The sequence below is a fragment of the Labrus bergylta genome, chromosome 21 (assembly GCF_963930695.1).
Source record: "Labrus bergylta chromosome 21, fLabBer1.1, whole genome shotgun sequence".
NCBI classification, from domain to species: Eukaryota; Metazoa; Chordata; class Actinopteri; order Labriformes; family Labridae; genus Labrus; species Labrus bergylta.
Window position 1 is genome coordinate 17,968,743 of NC_089215.1, and position 20,143 is coordinate 17,988,885.

At 41.5% G+C, this 20,143-nt stretch overlaps 2 protein-coding genes across 3 annotated transcripts in view; one reads left to right on the forward strand and one right to left on the reverse strand.

Moving 5' to 3' along the window:
* Positions 1 to 10,858, reverse strand: part of LOC109996949 (caveolae-associated protein 1) — a 28,776-nt gene extending 17,918 nt beyond the window's left edge. The window contains exon 1 of the mRNA XM_020651292.3: positions 10,015 to 10,858. Coding sequence (XP_020506948.2) covers positions 10,015 to 10,545 — 531 coding nt within the window. The 5' untranslated portion in view covers positions 10,546 to 10,858. The remainder of the gene's footprint in view (positions 1 to 10,014) is intronic.
* A 4,370-nt stretch (positions 10,859 to 15,228) lies between these two features.
* The window catches only part of LOC109996948 (V-type proton ATPase 116 kDa subunit a 1), a 28,828-nt gene continuing 23,913 nt past the window's right edge, over positions 15,229 to 20,143 (forward strand). For both annotated transcript variants that reach the window (XM_020651290.2, XM_020651291.2), the window contains exons 1-9: positions 15,229 to 15,319; positions 16,835 to 16,997; positions 17,174 to 17,252; positions 17,695 to 17,792; positions 18,025 to 18,153; positions 18,322 to 18,404; positions 19,446 to 19,572; positions 19,656 to 19,738; positions 19,927 to 20,020. In XM_020651290.2, coding sequence (XP_020506946.1) covers positions 16,881 to 16,997; positions 17,174 to 17,252; positions 17,695 to 17,792; positions 18,025 to 18,153; positions 18,322 to 18,404; positions 19,446 to 19,572; positions 19,656 to 19,738; positions 19,927 to 20,020 — 810 coding nt within the window. In that variant the 5' untranslated portion in view covers positions 15,229 to 15,319; positions 16,835 to 16,880. The remainder of the gene's footprint in view (positions 15,320 to 16,834; positions 16,998 to 17,173; positions 17,253 to 17,694; positions 17,793 to 18,024; positions 18,154 to 18,321; positions 18,405 to 19,445; positions 19,573 to 19,655; positions 19,739 to 19,926; positions 20,021 to 20,143) is intronic.

Genomic DNA, 20,143 nt, shown 5'->3' on the forward strand with positions numbered 1-20,143 from the left:
AAAAAAATGCCCCCTCCTCACTTGAGTCCATGTGCACACAGTTTGCCATGTCGGGCTCACGGAAGCTTCAGTTTTTAACCAGTTTAGTAGGTCTTGAAAAACTAACCTCTATCAATTTTTTTGCAAACCATCTACAAATGTTTTCCTAGTTTCACCACGTTTGTGATCATGGATCTTATTAGAAAAAGGTCAAGGCTTTTAAGGTCGGGTAGATTCAGTTCTATCTGAACCAGTTCACTTGCCCGCTTTCATCGTTGCAATACTTGTTGGTTTGCCGTTTTCCTGGCAAACCGAGGCGCAAAGGAGAAGAACAGCCGTGTGTGGGTGCTGTAAAACTGATTAACTTCTCTGGTCCAGACCATTCAGGACCAGAACCTAAACTTAGAAGGAGGACATACTGGCTGCTGCGTAGTTGTCAGAGAAGCCAGCACTTTAACACAGAATGTTTACTTAATGTCTGAGGATACAGTAAGGTCATTTTATGATTTCATTTAGTAGACATGTTACAGATTGGACCTTCATACATAGTGAATGCAAAATTGGTTATGATAGTTAAAATATTTAAGATAGTGGTCTCTCTATGAAGATACATTTTAAACTAAACAAAGGAAATGATCTTAAAAAAACAAGACAGTGAAGTTCGGTTCTAAGCTAATGACGTTCATGTCATCGTAAAACGAGGATGATTTTAGTGACTTATAACAAAGATTCCTCTGTTCAGGCCTAATAAAGTCAACATAACCATGAAGGGAATTCAAAAGGGGAATCTTATGACTGAGAGGATCACATGAGGATACAGTGTAATAAACTAATGTTTTTAATAAGCAGAGCTGTTGACTCTGAGTCATGGTCATCTGACTCATGTGGAAACGCTTCTGCAGAGAAAATAAAAATGATAATTTGAGGGTTAAACAAAGCCTTGAGAACAGTGTTTTTTCTTTATTAATGTCAAGTGAGCAGCATTGGAGCAAAAGTTCTTACAGCTGAGAACTCATGGCAGTATGTTAGATCAATAGCTTTTAAAATGTGTTTCTTTATACAAAGGTGTCAAAGGAGAGCAGTGGGACAAAACTTTGGCGTGTCTGTTAGAGTTCTTTCTGTGTTGAGGTAAAACATGGCATGAATGGGAAACAAGCTCAATGGATGGGGCACATTGACTGCATCTTATTCTTGCACAACATGGGTTTAATTTGAAGGCCAGTATGTTTTGTCCCATGTTCATTTTCTGAAAAGCTTAACGCGCTGCTCATCTTCTCCAAATATTTGACCAATAATCCTCAAGTGTGTGGGCTCAATAAGAGTATTTTGCTGCTCCTGAGTGAGTTGTAGCTTCTCTGATCTGGAATAGTAAATATCAACGCGAGTGATCAGATCGGGAAGCGTCACCAACTAGATGTTGTGCCCTTTTACAGCTCACAAGCGTAGCAGCAAACATAAACACAACTGAGCCCTAAGCAAAGTGGGATATTGAAGAAGAAGAGCAGCTTAGTCATAGACACTGATCGTCCTATACAATAGTTTTTTCTTCTGAAGTGACGTTTGAACGAGCAAGTTTCTTTGAGATCTTGTGCCTTTGAAATCGGCACTTTGACATCTTCACTACAAATGGCAGGTGTTTGGTCTCGCAGTCTCAGGCCGAATCATTTAGTGTGTGTGTTTGGAGGATTATAATGTCTAATCAGTTGAAACTGTCCTCATGTCTGTGGTCTGCCATTTTTTGGAAATCGTTTAAGGTCTGAAAATCTGTTCTGAATGTCAGCAGATGGGTCGTTCTGCCACGGATTTCTTTAAAGCAAACAGGAAGACTTCTCCTAAAGGCCCCTTCCTTCTCACAATCAAACAAGTATGTGATAGTCTCTATTTTTAGATGCCTCTCTTCTCTCCATAAGCCCTCTGTAACCGCCCTGACCGAACGTACTGTACTGTACCAAGGCTTTAACCACCCTGCTAAAAAGCTCTGCTCCCAGCTGAAACAATGTTTCACACAATCTGTCCTGTAAACGGAGTGGAGAACAGAGATTCTGCCTCAAATGTCCATATATGGAGCTGCTTCGACCTGTGCGACCAGAATGGCTTCACTCCTGATGAATTTATATGCTAAACATTACTGGGATAAGTGCACTCAGGCAGTGAAGTCTACAGAGTTGCAGATCTGGTTTGAATCTTTTAAATATTCAGAATACCTCATTTGTTAACCATTTGGATCAGACTGTGAACACAGTGAAATAAGATGGCATTTTGAAAAGGTGTTTTGGGTTAGTGTTATACAAAACGGGGAAGAGACAAATCTGTTCTGACAGATTGTTTGTGAGATGTTCTTTGTACTGTCCAAAATACTAAAATGCTCAAAGGTCAGGAGAAACAGTGAGAAGACAGACGCTGTGGTAAGGAGGGGAAAAAAATACAGATTTACAGTTTCATCATGAGTGGCTGCAACTTTGGTGGATTAGTCAATTTCTCCAGGCGAGAGGGTTTATTATACGATTAGATGGCATTACAGCTAAATGATGATAGCCTCTACTGTTTCTTCTTTTATATAAAGTTCATCACCAACCACTGACAGTTTAAGCTTTGATCAATGGTTAGAGTTGCCAGAAATTCAAAGACCAATACAGGGATGCCAAAGCACTGCAAAAATTCCAATCTGTGTAATCTGTCCGTCACATTTGTCTTATTTCTAGGCAAAAACTTCTCATTACATGAATTACAAGCCACATGAATTTGAAAAAAGTCCAAATAAACATCTTATTTTTAAGATATTACGAAGGAATAAGAAGGCCTAGATTGTTTTTAATGAGTGAAAAAAATCTGCCAATAGGGCAAGCTAAACTTCTTGATAAGTTTCTTAAAGAGGACATATTATACCCCTTTTCCACCTTTTCAAACAGTCCCCTGTGGTCTAAATGAAACATCTGTGCTGTGCTTTGGTCAGAATATAACATGAATCATGCTCTAGGCTGGGGGTGGAGTCCATGGTGGAGATACCAATGGAGGGGAGTTTTTTTTTTACCAGAATCCCACTGTGATGTCACAAGGAGAGCAAATTTGAAACGGAGCATTTTTCTCTGTGTTGTAAGACTTGTGCAGACCACAAACAAAGGACTGGATGGATTTATTTCACATTTTGTGGGTCGGTAGACACTCAGGTTACCCAAATAAATGTTCAAAAACACTGTAAAAGTGGATTTTTCACCATATGTCCCCTTTAAAATTAGATGTAATGTCTTATTTCAAGAAACTTTGGTAAAGTAAAATTTGCTTGCAAATTAACAGTTTTACTTAAAACAAGCATTTCAGGCCTTATTTTTGGTGAGTAATATCTCAAAATACAATGTTTATCTAGACTTGTCAGGTAATCGTGGCTTATAAAAAGTAAATAAGATATTTTTGAATAGAAATGAGGTTAATTCACTTGGCTTAGATTTGAGTTTTTGCAGTGTATACATTCATGAACACTGACATGAAGCGCTTATGCATGTCTCAAGCAACAACTTTGGCTGAAGTGGAAATACTGCAGTTCCCTGAGTGTCCACTTGAGGTTGACTGCAAAAGCCAAGAAATCAAATTAAATATTAAATTGGTCATTTTCAAAGCAGAAATACACAGTCTGATTCAAATAAATAAATTAGGATATCAAAATCAAATTTTTCATTCGTACTGTGGACATCACTGAGACTACATCCATAGTTTATATAGTCATTGGCATGCCCCTTTGGCATCTTCAAATAGCTTTGTGCAGTTTTTGTACCAATAAACTAAAAAGAATCCAATGAAAGTAGAGGGAGGAAAATGAAGGAGTAGGGATGGCACGTCTCGGGCGGGGCAGGGTGAGGAGGACAAGATGTGGAGTGAATTATCCATGTGGGTTGAGGAACGGTGGAGAGGGAGGAACAGGGCTGTGACTGGTTCCACATGAGGAGGGGAAGGAGAAGAAGGAGGAGGTTAGCCTGGAGAGCTGTGGATGCCTGCGCTATGAATCAGCTGTCTAAATATGGGCCCTGCTCTTCATCTCAACACACCCATCCACTCCCCCGTACAAAGAGGATGGACATGTCCTCTTCTTACAGTTTATCTCTGACTCTCAGTCTCCCACGTCCATTATTCCACTCTCAGGTCAGTCAGACACAACATGCACAGACACGCTCATGGACGGGGGCAAAAGAACAACAAGTGGGTATTAACCTGGTCATCTCTGCCAAGGTTCCCGGGCCTCTTTGGTTGATAGATTAAATTCTCACATGGTTATAAAGTTGCCCGACATGCCATTAGACCACGTCTGAAGACAAAAGAGTTTAACCACTCCCAATGTTTACCATCATTGAAAAAGATGCAATGAAGTGCACAAATGTGAATTTTCAGACATTAAGGACCCTTTAAAGATACAATATGTCCAATTCTATTAGAATTTTATACTAAAATATCTACATTCATCCAAAAATTGACTAATCCTAGGTTTCATTTTTGTTGTTGTTGAGTACTTACAGGATGTTTGAAGCCCAAACGTTGCTATATTAGAATTGTTAACTCCACCTATCAATCTAGTAACACAACAAGAGGTGAATCTGAGGAGTGTGTAACGCTTTCTTGCAACAGCTACAATGCACAGACCTGTCAGTCAATTTAACCACACCTCCAATTATGCACATTTATGAATAAATTCTAGGCTAAATGAAACCAAAACCTAAAAGTTATAGAAGCAATGTAACACCGTTACTTTTTAACTGATAAAGAAATTAATTAAAGTGACCAAAACAGTTCTTTGAAGCAGGCTGTAAAACAATGGCATTTTATTCTGAGACCAGATGGGAATGCTTGATTTTTGCAGCAAGCCTCCATTTTTTTTTTTTTTGGTGTTGAAGAAACTTTACTATAACAAAATAGTAATACATTCTAATGATTTCTGCATTTTGATAACAATCTGAGCATTTCATGGGGAAATCAAGCACATTTAAAGGTCACATATTATGCAAAATACACGTTACCATGTTTTTCAAACATTAAAATGTGTCTCTGGTCTGTCTATAAACACCACAAGTATGAGAAAAGTCCACCCTCTCTGTCTTTTGCCTGCTCCACTTTTCAGTAAATGTGTGCTCAAACAGGCAGTTTGATTTTCCCTTCATGACATCACAAAGGGCAGTAATCCCTCCTCCAGGTGGGTGACACTCCCACAACTAAGGTGTTTGTTTTGCCCTCTGAGTCTGCCTTCTCACTGTAAACAATTGGGCATAATGCAAGAAAGCTCAAGAAACCAAAACCCTGCCAGAGGGGCGTGGTCAGACACAGTTCATTTACATTTAAAGCTACAGACACAGAAACAGCCTGTTCTGAGCAGGGCTGAAATAGAGGGGATTATAGACATGATCAAATACAGGATCAGAGTTGATTGATAACAAGAAACTTCACAGACATGTTTCATGGAGCTCTGAGACTTATTCAAACTTGTCAAAAAGGAGGATAATATGTGTCCTTTAATTTACTTGGAAATGGCCCATTGGCCCTGAAAATTAGGGCAGCAATTACAGCTCATTTAACATCCAAAACAGTCTACTGAAATAATTCCATAACTTTTTTTTTTCAGGTAATCCTCAGTAGAGGGAGTTGGTGCTAATTCTCTGTACCGTAATAAGAAAAAATGGATCGCTTTCTGCTTTTTCATTACACACACACACACACACACACACACACACACACACACACACACACACACACACACACACACACACACACAGTGCCCACTCGTGCAGTGCGTTAGACTAGTCATGCTCAAGGTACGTTCAGTAAGCTCTGTTTTTTGGCAGCATATGGCTTCAGCTGTCAAGGAGCTGAACACAGACGCAGGGGAGTATATCTCAGGCTACACACAGACAGACACACACCCACACTCACACACACCCACAGTGACACAGACACACACGCTCCCAGAGGAGGACAGCTGCTGTTCATGCTAACAGGGAGACACATACTTCCCACTGATGTGCTGACAGAGCTGCGCTGATTGGGTTCCTCTTACACATCACACAGTAGCCTGAGCTGCATACCAGCAGCATTATGGCCTATTGTCTGCACTGTTGATATTAAACACAGATGTTTTTTTGTTTCCTTGAGGGAAATCTGATATCCGATATTCTGATATCTATACTAAGGTTGAAAAAAACTCCCTAACGTAAGTTGTAATGTTAAACAGAGTCTGCTGCATTGCATTGTTTAACCTTATAGAAGAGCAGGAAGCTGTGTCACATTTAACATATGTGGCCTTGATGACACTATTGTTTCATAAAGATGAACAAAGTCATAAATCCCGTCAGTCGGAGCCTTGTTAGGACCACACTTGTGAAGGGGCCCCGGGAGGGAGTGGAGCGAAGACTAGCGGGGCGACTAATAAAGCAGAGATTAAACACCCGACGCTGCACTACAAAGCCCTCGTGCTGCGTCCTCCCTGTGTGAGCGAGCCCTCTCTGACAGTAAACACCCCTCGGTTACAGCGTGCTTTTATTATCAGCATGCGCACCGCTGGGCCACGGCTTCTTTACTGGACCATTTCCACTTTATTCTGATTTGACTTGAGAGAGATATAAGGCAAGATCTTGAGAAAACAACCATAATGTTCTCGGTATCTCAGGAAAACGGAGTAAAATAAAATGTATTGATGCATGCCCTCCCAGGGCTTCCATACCTGTGTACAAATACACTTACACTGCAACAACACTGTGTTTAAACGGTCTCTTAGTGGCCTTGATTGGAGCCTGCATGGACATATAAAATGACAGTTGACTCCTAACAAAGGCCAAGTATTTATCTGTTGACACATTGTTTTTGTAATCCTAATAACAGTGTTACAGTTCACTGGGGGAGCCGCTGGAGCTTTTCCTCCGTCTACTGCTGATTTCGAAAGAGTCTGCTCTTTAAGGGGCAGCAGGGAAGCACAGAAAATTGAAAACAGAACAACACATTGTGTTTTTTTGCTGTTTTAATGAAGACGAATCTGACGTTATGTCATTGCTGGCAGCCATTAACAAAGCCAGTGTTTTGAGTTAGCGGGAGAGCCGGAGATCGGCATTTCAGGGGGGAGTTTCTGTTGCCACAGGGCCCCGAGCTGTTGGCTAACACCGGCAAAATCTGAACCAGTTCTGTTTTTTCACTATGTGTTGCTTCGAGTAGTGGAAAAACCTGCAGCCCTCAGCTTCCAGACTTTATTATGTACTAATTAAAATGTTGATTTATGACCCTTTCAGTATTGAGAAATGTACAGTCATGGAATTCCTTGTGAAGTGATGATGGAGATTTGCTCTTTTCTTGCTGATAGCTCTGCCCCGCTCATCTGTGGGTCATTAAAATCTTGTGCTGGTGCGTCAGGAAGGGGAAGCCAAATATATTGTGTAAGAAAGTTAAAATTGTAAAACCATTCACAGGCAGCGTGCTCTGCCTAAGATGGCGCTCTCTTTGGACTCCTGCGCAGCTATTAGAGCGAGAGTCTGGAAGAAGAGAGAGAGAGTGAGGTCGCTCCAAGCCATGAAGTCTGAGTCAGGGGTGGAAACTGTGAATGTTCTCGTACCACTGTGCAAAAAGCTGCAAGCTATTACACATCACAGTGCAGCCTCACAGGCTAAAAAAAGAAACAGGGCTCCCCTCAACTCCCCTCTAAGAAAGAAAAAAAAAAACGTTGCTGTGTGTCTTCACACATGAAGCATCTGCCTCCTCGCTGCTACCACTCCTCGGCCTCACGTAAGGACCTTGAGCGTGCTTGTGGTATTTTCCATCTTTGTTTAAAAAAAATGGAAAGAGTGAAAATGACTTTCCAAATGGGTTCCCCATGACTTGGGCAGCCACACTCTGTGCTCACATGTGAAGGCTTGTGTTCTCTAGGCCTATACATAGTGTGCTTTTTTGGAGGGGAGATATCTGGGAGCCACCTGTGGTGCATACTGAGGGCTGAACCAATGCACTGTAGATGTAGGGTGGGGCAGGAGGGGTGTACAACAACATCTGGAAGGATATCAGGCGCAGACAAACACACATGATCGCTGCTCTTTTTTGGTCTTACAACTGAATAAATGATGCCTTTATATGCGAAACCAGAAATGTATTAACAACATGTTTGTTGGTTGATGCTGCATGAAGATGACGTTGAACTGGAAAGGATTCAGTTACTGTCTTATAAAGATGGTATCAGAAAATCATACACGTACCAAACGGTTAAAAAGGAGTAGCTGTGTGAGTAATGTTTCCGGTCATTGTCTCCACTGTTTGGACGAGTATCAGCACTCTTTTGATTTCATATATTAAATTGTCTATATGTGTTTAGCACCTAACATGGTTCATGTGTAATCTACATGTTCATACTTTTAATAAACTTTATTTCTCTTTTGCTACATGCATTTTTCTTTTTTATACACTGTAAAAAAAAAAAACATTGTTTGAGCTTTTTTTTTTTAAAGTTAGCCTTCAAATCTTGAGTTGACTTAATTGAGATGAAAAGTTGGGATCAATGTGTATTCATTCTAAACAAAAAGAAAACGTCCTTGTCAAATTAACTTATACTTGCAATCTTTCAGTTAACTCAACCTGAATTGAATGTTTAGTTGTTTTTTAACACGTTTACTTTTCAATTATTGGTAAGCTGTTCTGTGAACCTGGGATGTTCTAACTGTGACTCGACAATGGTAACGGCTCTATTTAGCAACTTTGTATAATGTCATCTTAATTGTCTTTTTTTGATTTGGATCTACATTATCATAAGGGGAATCATTTGACTGAGATTTTTAATTTCAATAAAGCCTTTTGTATAGATTGGAACACTTTACATTAGTTGATGCGACATAAACAGAAAATATTGTATAAGTCATTCAGAAGATGAATTATAAATTACCATGATGGTTTTTACAGTGTACAATGAGTAAAATATTCAAACGTGTTTGTGTGTATCTGTGATTCAATTTTTTTCCAGGCTTTAAGTTACATCTGATCACAATCGCTTACTATAAAAGTGTGTATGGTTCATTCTGCACATGCATCGGTCCTAATTGTAGGGTTGGTGTAGATATGATGGTAGTTTGTCATCAGAAAGTCCCCACCCTGTGTGTGGTCAGGTTTTCAGTACAGGAACACTTACGTTAAATGTTAGGGGTCAAATAACTGAAGAAATCTATTTATCATTAATAGGTGAGTAATAGTAACTTTTTATATTTGAACATTTTTAGAAGCATTCAAGCTGCAGCACCTGAACAGAAAAAATAGATTGCATATCGTTTTTTTCCCCATTCGTTGTGATTCTAACCAGGATGCTGCACATTTTCTTGAAATCAAACGTAAGACTTTTTAAGAACCTTTTAAGACCCCCCAAAAAAGGAAAATGTATATGATTCTTGCACCTCATGTCGTTCTTTTCAGACTCCATGTTGGACTAAATGGCTTTGATTCCAAATGTCCCAATTTTCAAGCTTTTTTTTTGTGTCATCTCATAATCATTGTTTGCCCCTGCCAACCATTTCCTGTAATTCCAAAATACTTTTTTAAGGTTACGTGGAAACCCTGTGCAATGAAAAAGACAAAAAAAAACAAAAAAACAAGTGATCCTTTCTATGTATTAATTCTCATTGTACAGTCTTGTGGAAAGCATCACTTTCTTGAGTGGCATCTTTTCAGTTCTGCAGCTTCAGTGAGGAGAGACGGCACAGCCTGTCACTTGGGCACTTGCCAGCAAAAACTTTGAGGTAACGTTCAACCACGCCCTGAAATCATCTTGCATCTCAGCAAAGTGAGGAAAAACGAATTTGGCAAACCAACTCCTTCCTTTTCCCGCATATTAAGCCCACACTGGATTTTGTTAGCCAGCGGGTTTTCTTTTGCAAATGGATGCAAAATCGACCAGACGTTCCCTGACTTCAAAGAACCTGTGGGCCACACCCATCCCTACAGTGATAAGGTGGAATTGCCACACACACACACACACACACACACAACCTTACTCCTCAGCCTCGATTCACTCATTTATACACAAAAACACTCCCTCACCTGGTAGATCATGACTTTAAAGTTGCGTCTCTTGAGCAGCTCGGCCTCGTTGTTCTCCAGCTTCTTGATCTGGCCTCCTTGCTTCTCCAGGGTGGCCCGCACCGTCTTCACGTTGACGCTCACCTTTCGCACCTTCTCCATCATCTTGTTGACGCTGTTGGACGTGGTGCTGTGGCTCTTGGACAGTTTGGTCAGCTCGCCTTGGATGCTGGTCACCGACCGCTCCATGTCCTGCTGCCTGGCCTCCAGCCCGTTCTGGGTCACCTGGATCTTGTCCACCGCCCCGATGATCTTATCGAGCAGAGTCAGCACCATGACTCCGTTCACCTGTTGGTCCCCTTTCGACTCCTCTTCCTTTTCCTCCACGGCGTCCCCCTCCGTGCCCATGAGGGACAGCTCTCTCTTGGCTGCAGCCAGAGTATCGTCTTCATCATCTGAGGGGGGAAGGTTGACCTCATCGTCTGAGACCTCTGTGAGGGTATGTGGCTCGAACATGCCACTTGAGGACTCCAGTGCTTCCATGGCTGCCATATCAGTGGGCTTTTTTTAGTGTACAAAAAGCTTTTTCAACCTTCTTTACTTTCTGGATTCGACTCTCTGCTCTCTCACCTGCTTCTCCGATTCTTCTCTCCTTGAACTGTTGTGTTCGTTCCCTTCTACTTCTAACTTCCCTTATCTCTCTCCAGCACACATGCACTCTGTCTCTCAGTCTCTCCTGTCCACTTCAAATCCCTGGATTCAGGCCAGTGTGCAGGGGAAGCCAAGCGATGCTGGATGTTACAACATGAGAGTTAGGATGTGAATGCCACACCAGGCAGAGAAACCCTCCAGTCAAGCTCCAACCGGCAGAGTTTTTTCCCCTCTCGCCCCCCCTCCCCTTTTTCCATGGGACTCTCCTCCTCTCTCTCCTCAGACTCCTCCCTTTTCCACTCCCTTAATACACACACACATCAACGGGACTCCACCTACGGCAGCACAGGTTCAGCCCCACGATGATTCACTAACACACCCCTCTGGTTGAGCCGTGTCCCATCAGCATGGTTGGAATAGTTAGCAGAGCTGCACTGATCTGCTTGTATACAAGCTCAGGCACAGCAGAGGGAGGAATGTCAGGCAGGATCTGTTTCCACTCCTCTTTCTTTTCGATGCACAGTACGTACAGTCAAATGAGGGCAGGGCTGCACTTATTGTGGAGGAAAGGCTGAGATTAGAGACAGAATTTGACTTTGATTTATGACGGAGTGGTCTTGCTCTTAAACAACTGCAGCGTGTGTTTGGTTTTGCTCGTGGTCTAAAGGACTCTGGCTGCACGGTTTTGAATAAGATGGAGCCTTGATGTCTGATGTGGCTCAGATGAATGGATTATATCACTTTCATATAAACAGGGAACAGATTTAAGATTGATTTTTATCTTCAGTTTTAACTCGGAAAACACAAGATCTTACATTTCTAATGAAGCGACTCAACAGCATCTTTTGTTAGACGCTTGTCTGACAGATGAAAATAAACACTTTCCAGTGTTTTCAAACTGGGCCTTTTTTTCAAACTATTACATTTGCAAGCTCCACCTGTTGACATCATGGTCAGGTGTACACTTTTCACAGTCTTTCTACATCTTGTACTGAGACACCAGCCGCATGCAGACTGTCGTTTCAAGGCGGGATATTTACGTCCCTGTGACGTTTCAGCTTCAATATGAATGATGCGGAGGCGTAATGAGGGGGCGAAGTGATCCCCCCCTCTTTGCCTTCTTGGGAGGCAGTAACAGAGGTGTTACAGGGATGAGAAGGGATCGACAGAGGCAGCGTTGAAGAACAGTGCTGTGTGTGTGCAGCTGCGTCGTGCTCTCATGCTTCCTCAACAGCATAACACAAAATGAATTCACAGACTCCAATGTTACCCTGTTGCAGAATCAAAATGGATGTCTTGACGCAATGATGGCAGAGATTCCTTACGCCACTGTTGCAGAATTTAACTATAAAAAAGGATACAGAAAACATTACCAAATTTGCAGGAAGTTGGTGTGCTGAGGGTGCTGCAGCACCCCTTAAAATCAAGTACAATTAAAACCACAAGTTTATAAAAAAGTTATTTTTTAATTTTAATTTTTTTTTTTAGATGTGAACATGTAGTACACTGATATTTGTGATAGTTTTTTTGTGTGTTTGCTGTAGTAATATGTCACTTGTTTATAATACTTCCTGCAGAGTGATACATGTCACAGCAGGTTGGAGCTTTTCCCTCGTTGCTCACACATCGATGTGTGTCCGGGAGCTTTGCCAGTCAAAGTAATCAAAGATGTCTGAACATCCTGTCAGAAAGAGCAGCAATGATTGTTTTCTAGAATTTTTAAGTTGATTGATATTTTTTAGCCTATCTGTATAGGCTACCATTAACTCTGAAAGTGAGAAGCATGCAACCCATGTGCGGAGGCTATAGTCCTTCAAGTGGACGGCCCAGGTTCGAATCTGACCTGTGGCTTCTTTCCCGCATGTCCTTCCCCACTCTCTCTCTCTCTCTCCAAATTCGGACTATCAACTGTCTCATCAAATAAGTCATATAAAGCCCCCAAATAAACCTTTACAGTTCACTTTTACAACTCCTAAAACAAAAAACAGCAACATTAGAGAGGGAGGGAGAGAGGGAGAGAGGGAGAGGGAGAGAGAGAGAGAGAGAGAGAGAGGGAGAGAGGGAGAGAGGGACAGGGAGAGGGAGAGGGAGAGAGAGAGAGAGAGAGGGGGCGAGGGAGAGAGAGAGAGAGAGAGAGAGGGGGAAAGGGAGAGAGAGAGGGGGAGAGGGTGAGGGCGCTCATGGACGAGAGACATTGAGGCAGCGTGTTATTACTCACAAAAGTGGAGGGCCAAGAATCAAAGACGTCATTTGATCCTCTTTGCTAATGAAACTGAGTTTACCAGTGAAGTGTGTGAACAACACTGCCGACTTCAGTCTCTGTGAACTGACTGATGCTGTCTAAATAGTGCACGTTCATGTTCAATCCCCCCGTCACCTTCACTGCTCTGTTTGTTATAAACTATGAACTGGTCAGGCCTTATCTGTGGGATTTTAAAGTGTGGAGTTTTTGGATGTTTTATCACCAGTGTATGACTTTAGAGGTGACAATTATATTGGGATGTCATGATCATTCTGCCTGTAATAATTCAACTTAAAGGTTTATACAGTTATACATCTATCATTGGTAGCGCTATGTTTTAAATCAGTGGTACTCAATGCTTTTTGCTTCCTAGAGGTAAAAGGTCAGGATCAAAAAGCTGCAAGAGATACAGAAGTGTGCAATCCATTGCATTTTTTTTTCTTTTCAAGGAGCAACAAGTGACATCCTATTTTTAGTCCATGTGTATCTCGGTGGCTTCTGCACAGCAAGCAAACACATGACAATCACATGAAACATACGTATGCATACAAATTATGGAGGCCACATGGCAGCCTGGAATATCTCTGAGCATGTGTTTCTCGTAGAAGTCTGCCACAGTAATTTATGTACATTAAGGGAGCTCCAAGCTACTAAAATTGCTTACTGGCAGCCAGCCAGTGTCCTGGTTTAAACTCTGCACCCTGTCGAACTGAGAGGGGGTGAAAATCCACTGTGGATGTTTGTACGAGGAAAATTTTCGACAGGATCTTGTTCGTTCTGACTCAACACTTGGCCAGTTGTGGACTATTCCACCACATCTGGTAGGCCTTAATCACAGGACATTTGGAGCAGTAGTTTGAGTGCCATACTGTACATGGTACTAATAAACCATTAACAGTCACAAGCAACTTATAGGCAGAACCTAAAGTACACCATAATCATCTTATATGAGCTTGATATTGTACAGACAGTAAAAATAAGTGGGAGGGGAGGGGGGGATTCACCAAAACATAAATCATTTATGAATTAAAAAACATATGTTGCTATGATAAGTATTTCAATTAAAAATAATGGATGACATGTTTGTGTCTACTTTGAAAGCTGTAACCAGTATTGGCTTGTTTTAGGTTTTCTAATGAGCAACTCTTAAAGTATTCAATGTTTAGTCCCTCATCTGGTTTGGTTAAAAAAAACGAATCATCACTTGAATGACAAATCGAATTCCTGCCAATGGTTCTGTTATCTACCTTGTGACTTTCTTTGTTGTCATCACAGAGAAAATACAAGTGAAGGTATCATATTTGTCTTCCTCTATACTACCACTGTCCTCCTCAGATCAGATCAGCTAACTGGGAAGAAGCGGTCTGTGACGGTGACTCATAGAAAACCATAAAGTGGGGCCGTCTCTGGAAACTGAGCTCTTTGGTCTGCCATCTCTGACTTATTATGGTGGTGCCGTGGTTTCAATTTGACAGATGTAAAGGTGGGATAATCTTTAAATATTTGGGGGCAGCAAGAGCTCAGTGAGGTCGGTACACTAGGGACTTATAGGAACTGGACTTCACTGAACTTCATGTAGCTGTGAGAAGCAATGTTAGGAAATGATTTATTACCTGGAGAGTTGCCTGTTGGCATCAGATATTCCCTTTATCAAGGCACCTAACCCCTTACAGCTTGGGGCGCTCATTCATTTGCAGCCCCCTCATTCTGACATGTGCACATACAGTATATATGCCTTTATAACATGTTCAATAAGAGAAAAAATCTGAATTTACCCTCAGGGATTAACATATTATTTCTTCTTCTTCGTCTTATTCAAACCTGCGGCCCACTGAAAAATTCACATTTTTTAAATTCATTACAAGAGTAACATATGGTACATTGGTCCCTTTCATTTTAGTTTCTTTACTTATGGGCCTCTAATAAAGTATGTGATATGTGCTGTCAGTGAAGAGGAGGTACATTAGAAAAATGTGGCCTTTGTGTGTTTTTCTACAGTCCTTTAAAGAATAAATGTATTCATTGTGTATGTCAGGGTCATGTTACTTTACCATATCGTAGCTTGTAATCCTAGATAAACATCTAGCCCATGTCAAATTCAGGGCCCTTTAATACGGACTTCCGGTATGGATTTTCAAATTTAAATACTGTGACGCTTCTGCGAGCATTATTTGAAGCAATTCAAAGCTACAAGGAGTTAGCTGTATACTATGCTTTATTTTTTTAGATGCACTGGTATCATTATAAGAAAAATGGTCGGTAAAATTTGCGACATCACCGTTAAGAAAATGCAACACGCTTTTATTGTGAAGTCAGTCGTCCTTTGGTATGTTGTAGGTGGAGTGTTTCTAACTTGACGCACCGCCCTGCAGGACCACAGCATCCCGCATCCAGGAGGGTTTCACAGGAAAAGGTGAACTGCTGGTTTCACGGGTGAGCAAATAGACATTTAAAATGTTTTCATTATCTTTTATTAGCGCGGTGTTTTATTGAGAAAAAAAAAAAGAAAAACCCACAGTAGCCTACTGTACACGATATTTTTTCGCCGGGGGGGGGGGGGAGGGCTGTGTAATATGACACCGACACCTGCTTCTGTCACGACTATCGTTGATAAATTATGAATGAATTACGTAAGAAATTACAAATGTGTGCGACAAATATTGAACCAATAGGTCTTGTGTGTTTACATGTAGCGTCTCGTTTATAAGAGCGGACATGTTGGGTGTGTTAGAGGAGGAGACAGATGCTCACACTGAGCTGCAGGCCGGACTCCAGCAGCATCATGGCGTCCTTGAGCAGTGAAGGGCAGAGCTGCAGGAGCAGGAAGGATGCTGCGACACCAGAGATGCTCGTCCGCTTACACACAACTTGCCAACCCGGGGAATTAAAGTATCCTCTATTTTCTATTGTAGAAATGTACACAAAGTTGATACTGAGGCGTTGAGGTCGTCTATCCTTAGCCAATAGCCGCCATCCTCTTCCGTATTCAGCTTCAGCATATTGTGTCCTACAGTAGCTGCCTTTTCATAATAAAACCAGTGGTGGACAAACTACAGAACTTAATTACTGAAGTCAAAGCAAAGATACTCCTGGTCAAATATGACTCCAATACAAGTGAATGTCAAATTGAATTGCTGAGTTGAAGTACTGGACTCCTTGCTTTTTTTTTTTTTTACCGTAAAACTTCAAGTAAAAGCACATCCTATTTGAGGCCCAGTCCCTGTTACTAGCCTGGTGTTGCCACACATTTTAATCAGGAGAAAAAAAGTGAATCAAGAAAATGATTTATTGCAATGGATAACATGGAAATGTGACTTGACAGAAGGTCTTCTGCGCTTGGACTCTATAGGGGGGTTGATTTGTTTGGAGAAGAAGTCCCCCCCCCCCCCGCCCCCCACCTCCCTCATGGAGTCTAGACACTGGTGGTGGTGTTGAAGCTGATGACTAGTTGAGAACGGATGAGTGAAGAATTGATGGATGATGATTCTGCGGAGATGGTGATGGCGGGGCGGAGGAGCGAGACGAAACATCGGCATGAAGGAACTAATGCAGAGAAAGAATCATATTTAAAAGGGGAGCAGAGCGATGATGCAGACAGTGAAGATTAGGGGTGTGGCAAAGATCTCATCCGACGTGATCTCACGATATTTAAAGTCAATGTTTTTCTCATCGAGGTGAAAATTGTCAGTACACATGCAGAGCAGCAGCCATCATGATGGAGTCTAATGATGAACTGGAGATTAGCATAGAGGATGCCCCCCCCCCCCGCCAAAATCGTGTGTGTTGCAACTAGAGGAGAAAAGGCTCACAACTGATTGGTGATCAGTTCGAATCAGCTTCTGAACCCAATATCGTGTATCGTCTTGTCTCGTGACCTGAGTGTGTCGTCACACCCCTAGTGAAGATATTTCAAATATAATTCTAACACTTTCCCCCCTCCTATCCCAGGTGCAGCTTTTCTTTGTTGTAGCTGAGACAGACTGAGGTTCTCATCATGGGGGAACTGTTCAGGAGCGAGGAGATGACCCTCGCCCAGCTCTTTCTCCAGTCTGAGGCAGCCTACTGCTGCGTCAGCGAGCTGGGAGAACTGGGCATGGTCCAGTTCAGAGATGTGAGTATGAGTGTTTGAACTCCCTTAGTGTCCTCAATCTTAAAAACTAAAGTCAGGGATAAAGGTGAGAGGTCTGAGATTACATGCGGTATGAATGAATCAAATCATGAATTGTTTTTTCATTCCTTGTTACTCTTATTCATTGTTTGAAAAACACTTGTTTCTTTCCCGCGCAGCTAAACCCAGATGTAAACGTGTTCCAGCGCAAATTTGTGAATGAAGTGAGGAGATGTGAGGAGATGGACAGGAAACTGAGTAAGTCAAAACTTCCGACTCATGATCTGTGCAGCTGCAGTTTTTGATAATATGTTTATTTTTAATGTGTGCGTTTCTATTACAGATGCACCGATCCACTTGTTTTCAGTTCCCATCTGATTCAGATTTATTTATTTTTCATAACTGTGTCATTGTTGTGGTTGGTATCATTCAAAGGCTTTATTTAAAGTGCAAACACATCAAAACAAATTTGTACAAATTGAATTTATTCCAACGAAATGAATTTCAACATTGTGCTCTCTGCACGTACAAACAGGAAGCAGCAACAACTGTACGGTTTTCAAATTAAAACTATTAAACTGAAGTGTAAGAATCTCTAGTTTCTATGCGATAATAATCCACTTTCTTATTTTAACACAAAGCTAGTTTTTCCTTGTAAGATATTGAATATTGATATTGACGTTTTCTCTCTGCTGAACAGGGTTTGTGGAGAAGGAGATAAAGAAAGCTAGCATCCCAACTGTGGACACTGGAGAGAACCCGGAGGTGCCTTTTCCTCGGGACATGATCGATCTAGAGGTAATCAATCTGCAATCATCGTGCATCATCATCAGTCGCATTATACATTTGAAATGCCTATAGTCAGACCCTCAACAGTACAATGCTTACTGTACACAGGCCTTTAAACGCTATCATGTGTTAAGTTGAGTTATTGGCTAAATGTCAAAGCATTGTTATTAGCAGAATCTCAAACGGTCTGCTCAGAAATGAATCAATCAGACTAAGTGTGTCTGACGGATGTGACCAACAGGCCACATTTGAGAAACTGGAGAACGAACTGAAGGAGATCAACACAAACCAGGAAGCCCTGAAGAAGAACTTCCTGGAGCTGACGGAGCTCAAACACATCCTCCGACGAACACAGCAGTTCTTTGATGAGGTTTGCTTATTTTGGCTTCTCAGACAGAGACACACACACACACACACACACACACACACACACACACACACACACACACACACACACACACACACACAACAACAATGCATAATTGATCTATGTTTCCTGTAAATAGTGTAACAAAAGTCTTTCTGATTTCTTGGTCAGATGGAGGATCCCAACCTGCTGGAGGAGTCATCAGCCCTGATGGAGGGCAGCGAGGGGGGCCGGGGAGCCCCTCTCAGACTGGGGTAGGTTCTGAAAATTGCCTCATATTCTCTGATATACATTCTCTGCAGATACAAAACATGAACTGCACATGAAAACATGCTTTTGTGTTCAGTAGGCTCTTATCAACAACAGACCTGTGGAGTCAAAATATTGTTTTGATTATATTATGTGATTGAATGTAAATCTCCTAACAGTAACACTGACGGTAATTGAAAATGACTTAGAGTCAAGCCACCATCTCCGGTGTTAAAAAAATGAGCCAGTGCAAAGAAAGTGTAGTTCCTTGAGTGTCCACATGGCAAAGGCCACCTTTGCCTGTTAATTGATTGATTGAAAGTTAGCCAGCTATAAATGGAGGCCATCATTCAGCTTCAAAACCCCTCTTGAGAAAACCTCCACAGTCAAGCCTTTATTTTATCCTTTTGATTGGAATTTTGAAAATACAAACTACTGTTTGAAAAAGGATTAACCATTCTTTCATCTGAATTTAACAGAAAAATATATCTAATTAAACTAATAACTAACTAACTAAACTTTGACAACGTTTACATTGCGAGACATAATTTACAGTAAGAAAATACAACACAAAGAAAAGGACAACATCAATTATTCCTATATCAACATTTGTCAGACTGAAATGTATCCAATGTAATTATAAATGAGAGTGTATTGATGCATATCTTGGAGCAATGTCAGACCTAGATTTGTAAAACTAAAAGTATATTTAGAAGAATCTATCATCGTTGGCTTGTTTGTTTGTTCTTGTTCACGTCACAAACAAAAGAGGGAACCTACACATGAAGACACAGCTCTACAAATGATCAAATACCACAGTCTATCTTTAACGACTGTCTGTCTTCTTTAAATAATTCATTTTGCTGCTGCATGTAATTGGTCTTCTTGTACATTCGTGTTATTAATTATCACTGTGTTGGTTGTCACTACCATCAACCAAAAGCCAGTCCTATGAAATCACACAAGAGGCCGACTCTGTACCGTCTTCGATCTGTTTGTTTCTTTGTGATCTGCTCTGAGCTCAGGACTGTGTGCTGTCTGTGCAGGTTTGTGGCTGGAGTGATCAGCAGGGAGAGGATTCCCACCTTTGAGAGGATGCTGTGGAGGGTGTGTCGCGGCAACGTCTTCTTAAGGAAGGCGGAGATCGAGGACCCTCTGGAGGACCCCGCCACGGTCAGCGAACACAACAAACGAGGACACAGAGAAACATAAACAAAGAGGCACGGTCACTGATTCCTTCTTTTCTTTTACAACAGGGAGACCAGGTCCACAAATCAGTGTTCATCATCTTCTTCCAAGGTGACCAGCTGAAGAACAGGGTGAAGAAGATCTGTGAGGGGTGGGTGTCAAAGATGATGATGCATCAAATTAATATATGAGCAAATTCATTGCATTTTTTGCCTATCTTGTCCCAAAACATTACATAGTCAAATCCATGAAGTAACCTCTTTAACATTTGCACAAAGGAGACATGAGGAGAAGTAGAATTAAGTTTGTGATGCCGTAATGATGGTTGTTTATTTCCAGGTTCCGCGCCTCCCTCTACCCGTGTCCAGAGACCCCGGGGGAGAGGAAGGAGATGCTGGCTGGAGTCAACAGCCGCATCGACGATCTCCAGATGGTACGTTTGTCTCTACAGTGGATGTTTGCGTCCAAGTACCGGCCACACACACATTCAAAAAATAAAGATAGTTTAAACGCACTCTTTGAAGGATGTTACCCTCTGAACTGGGACTCAGTGATG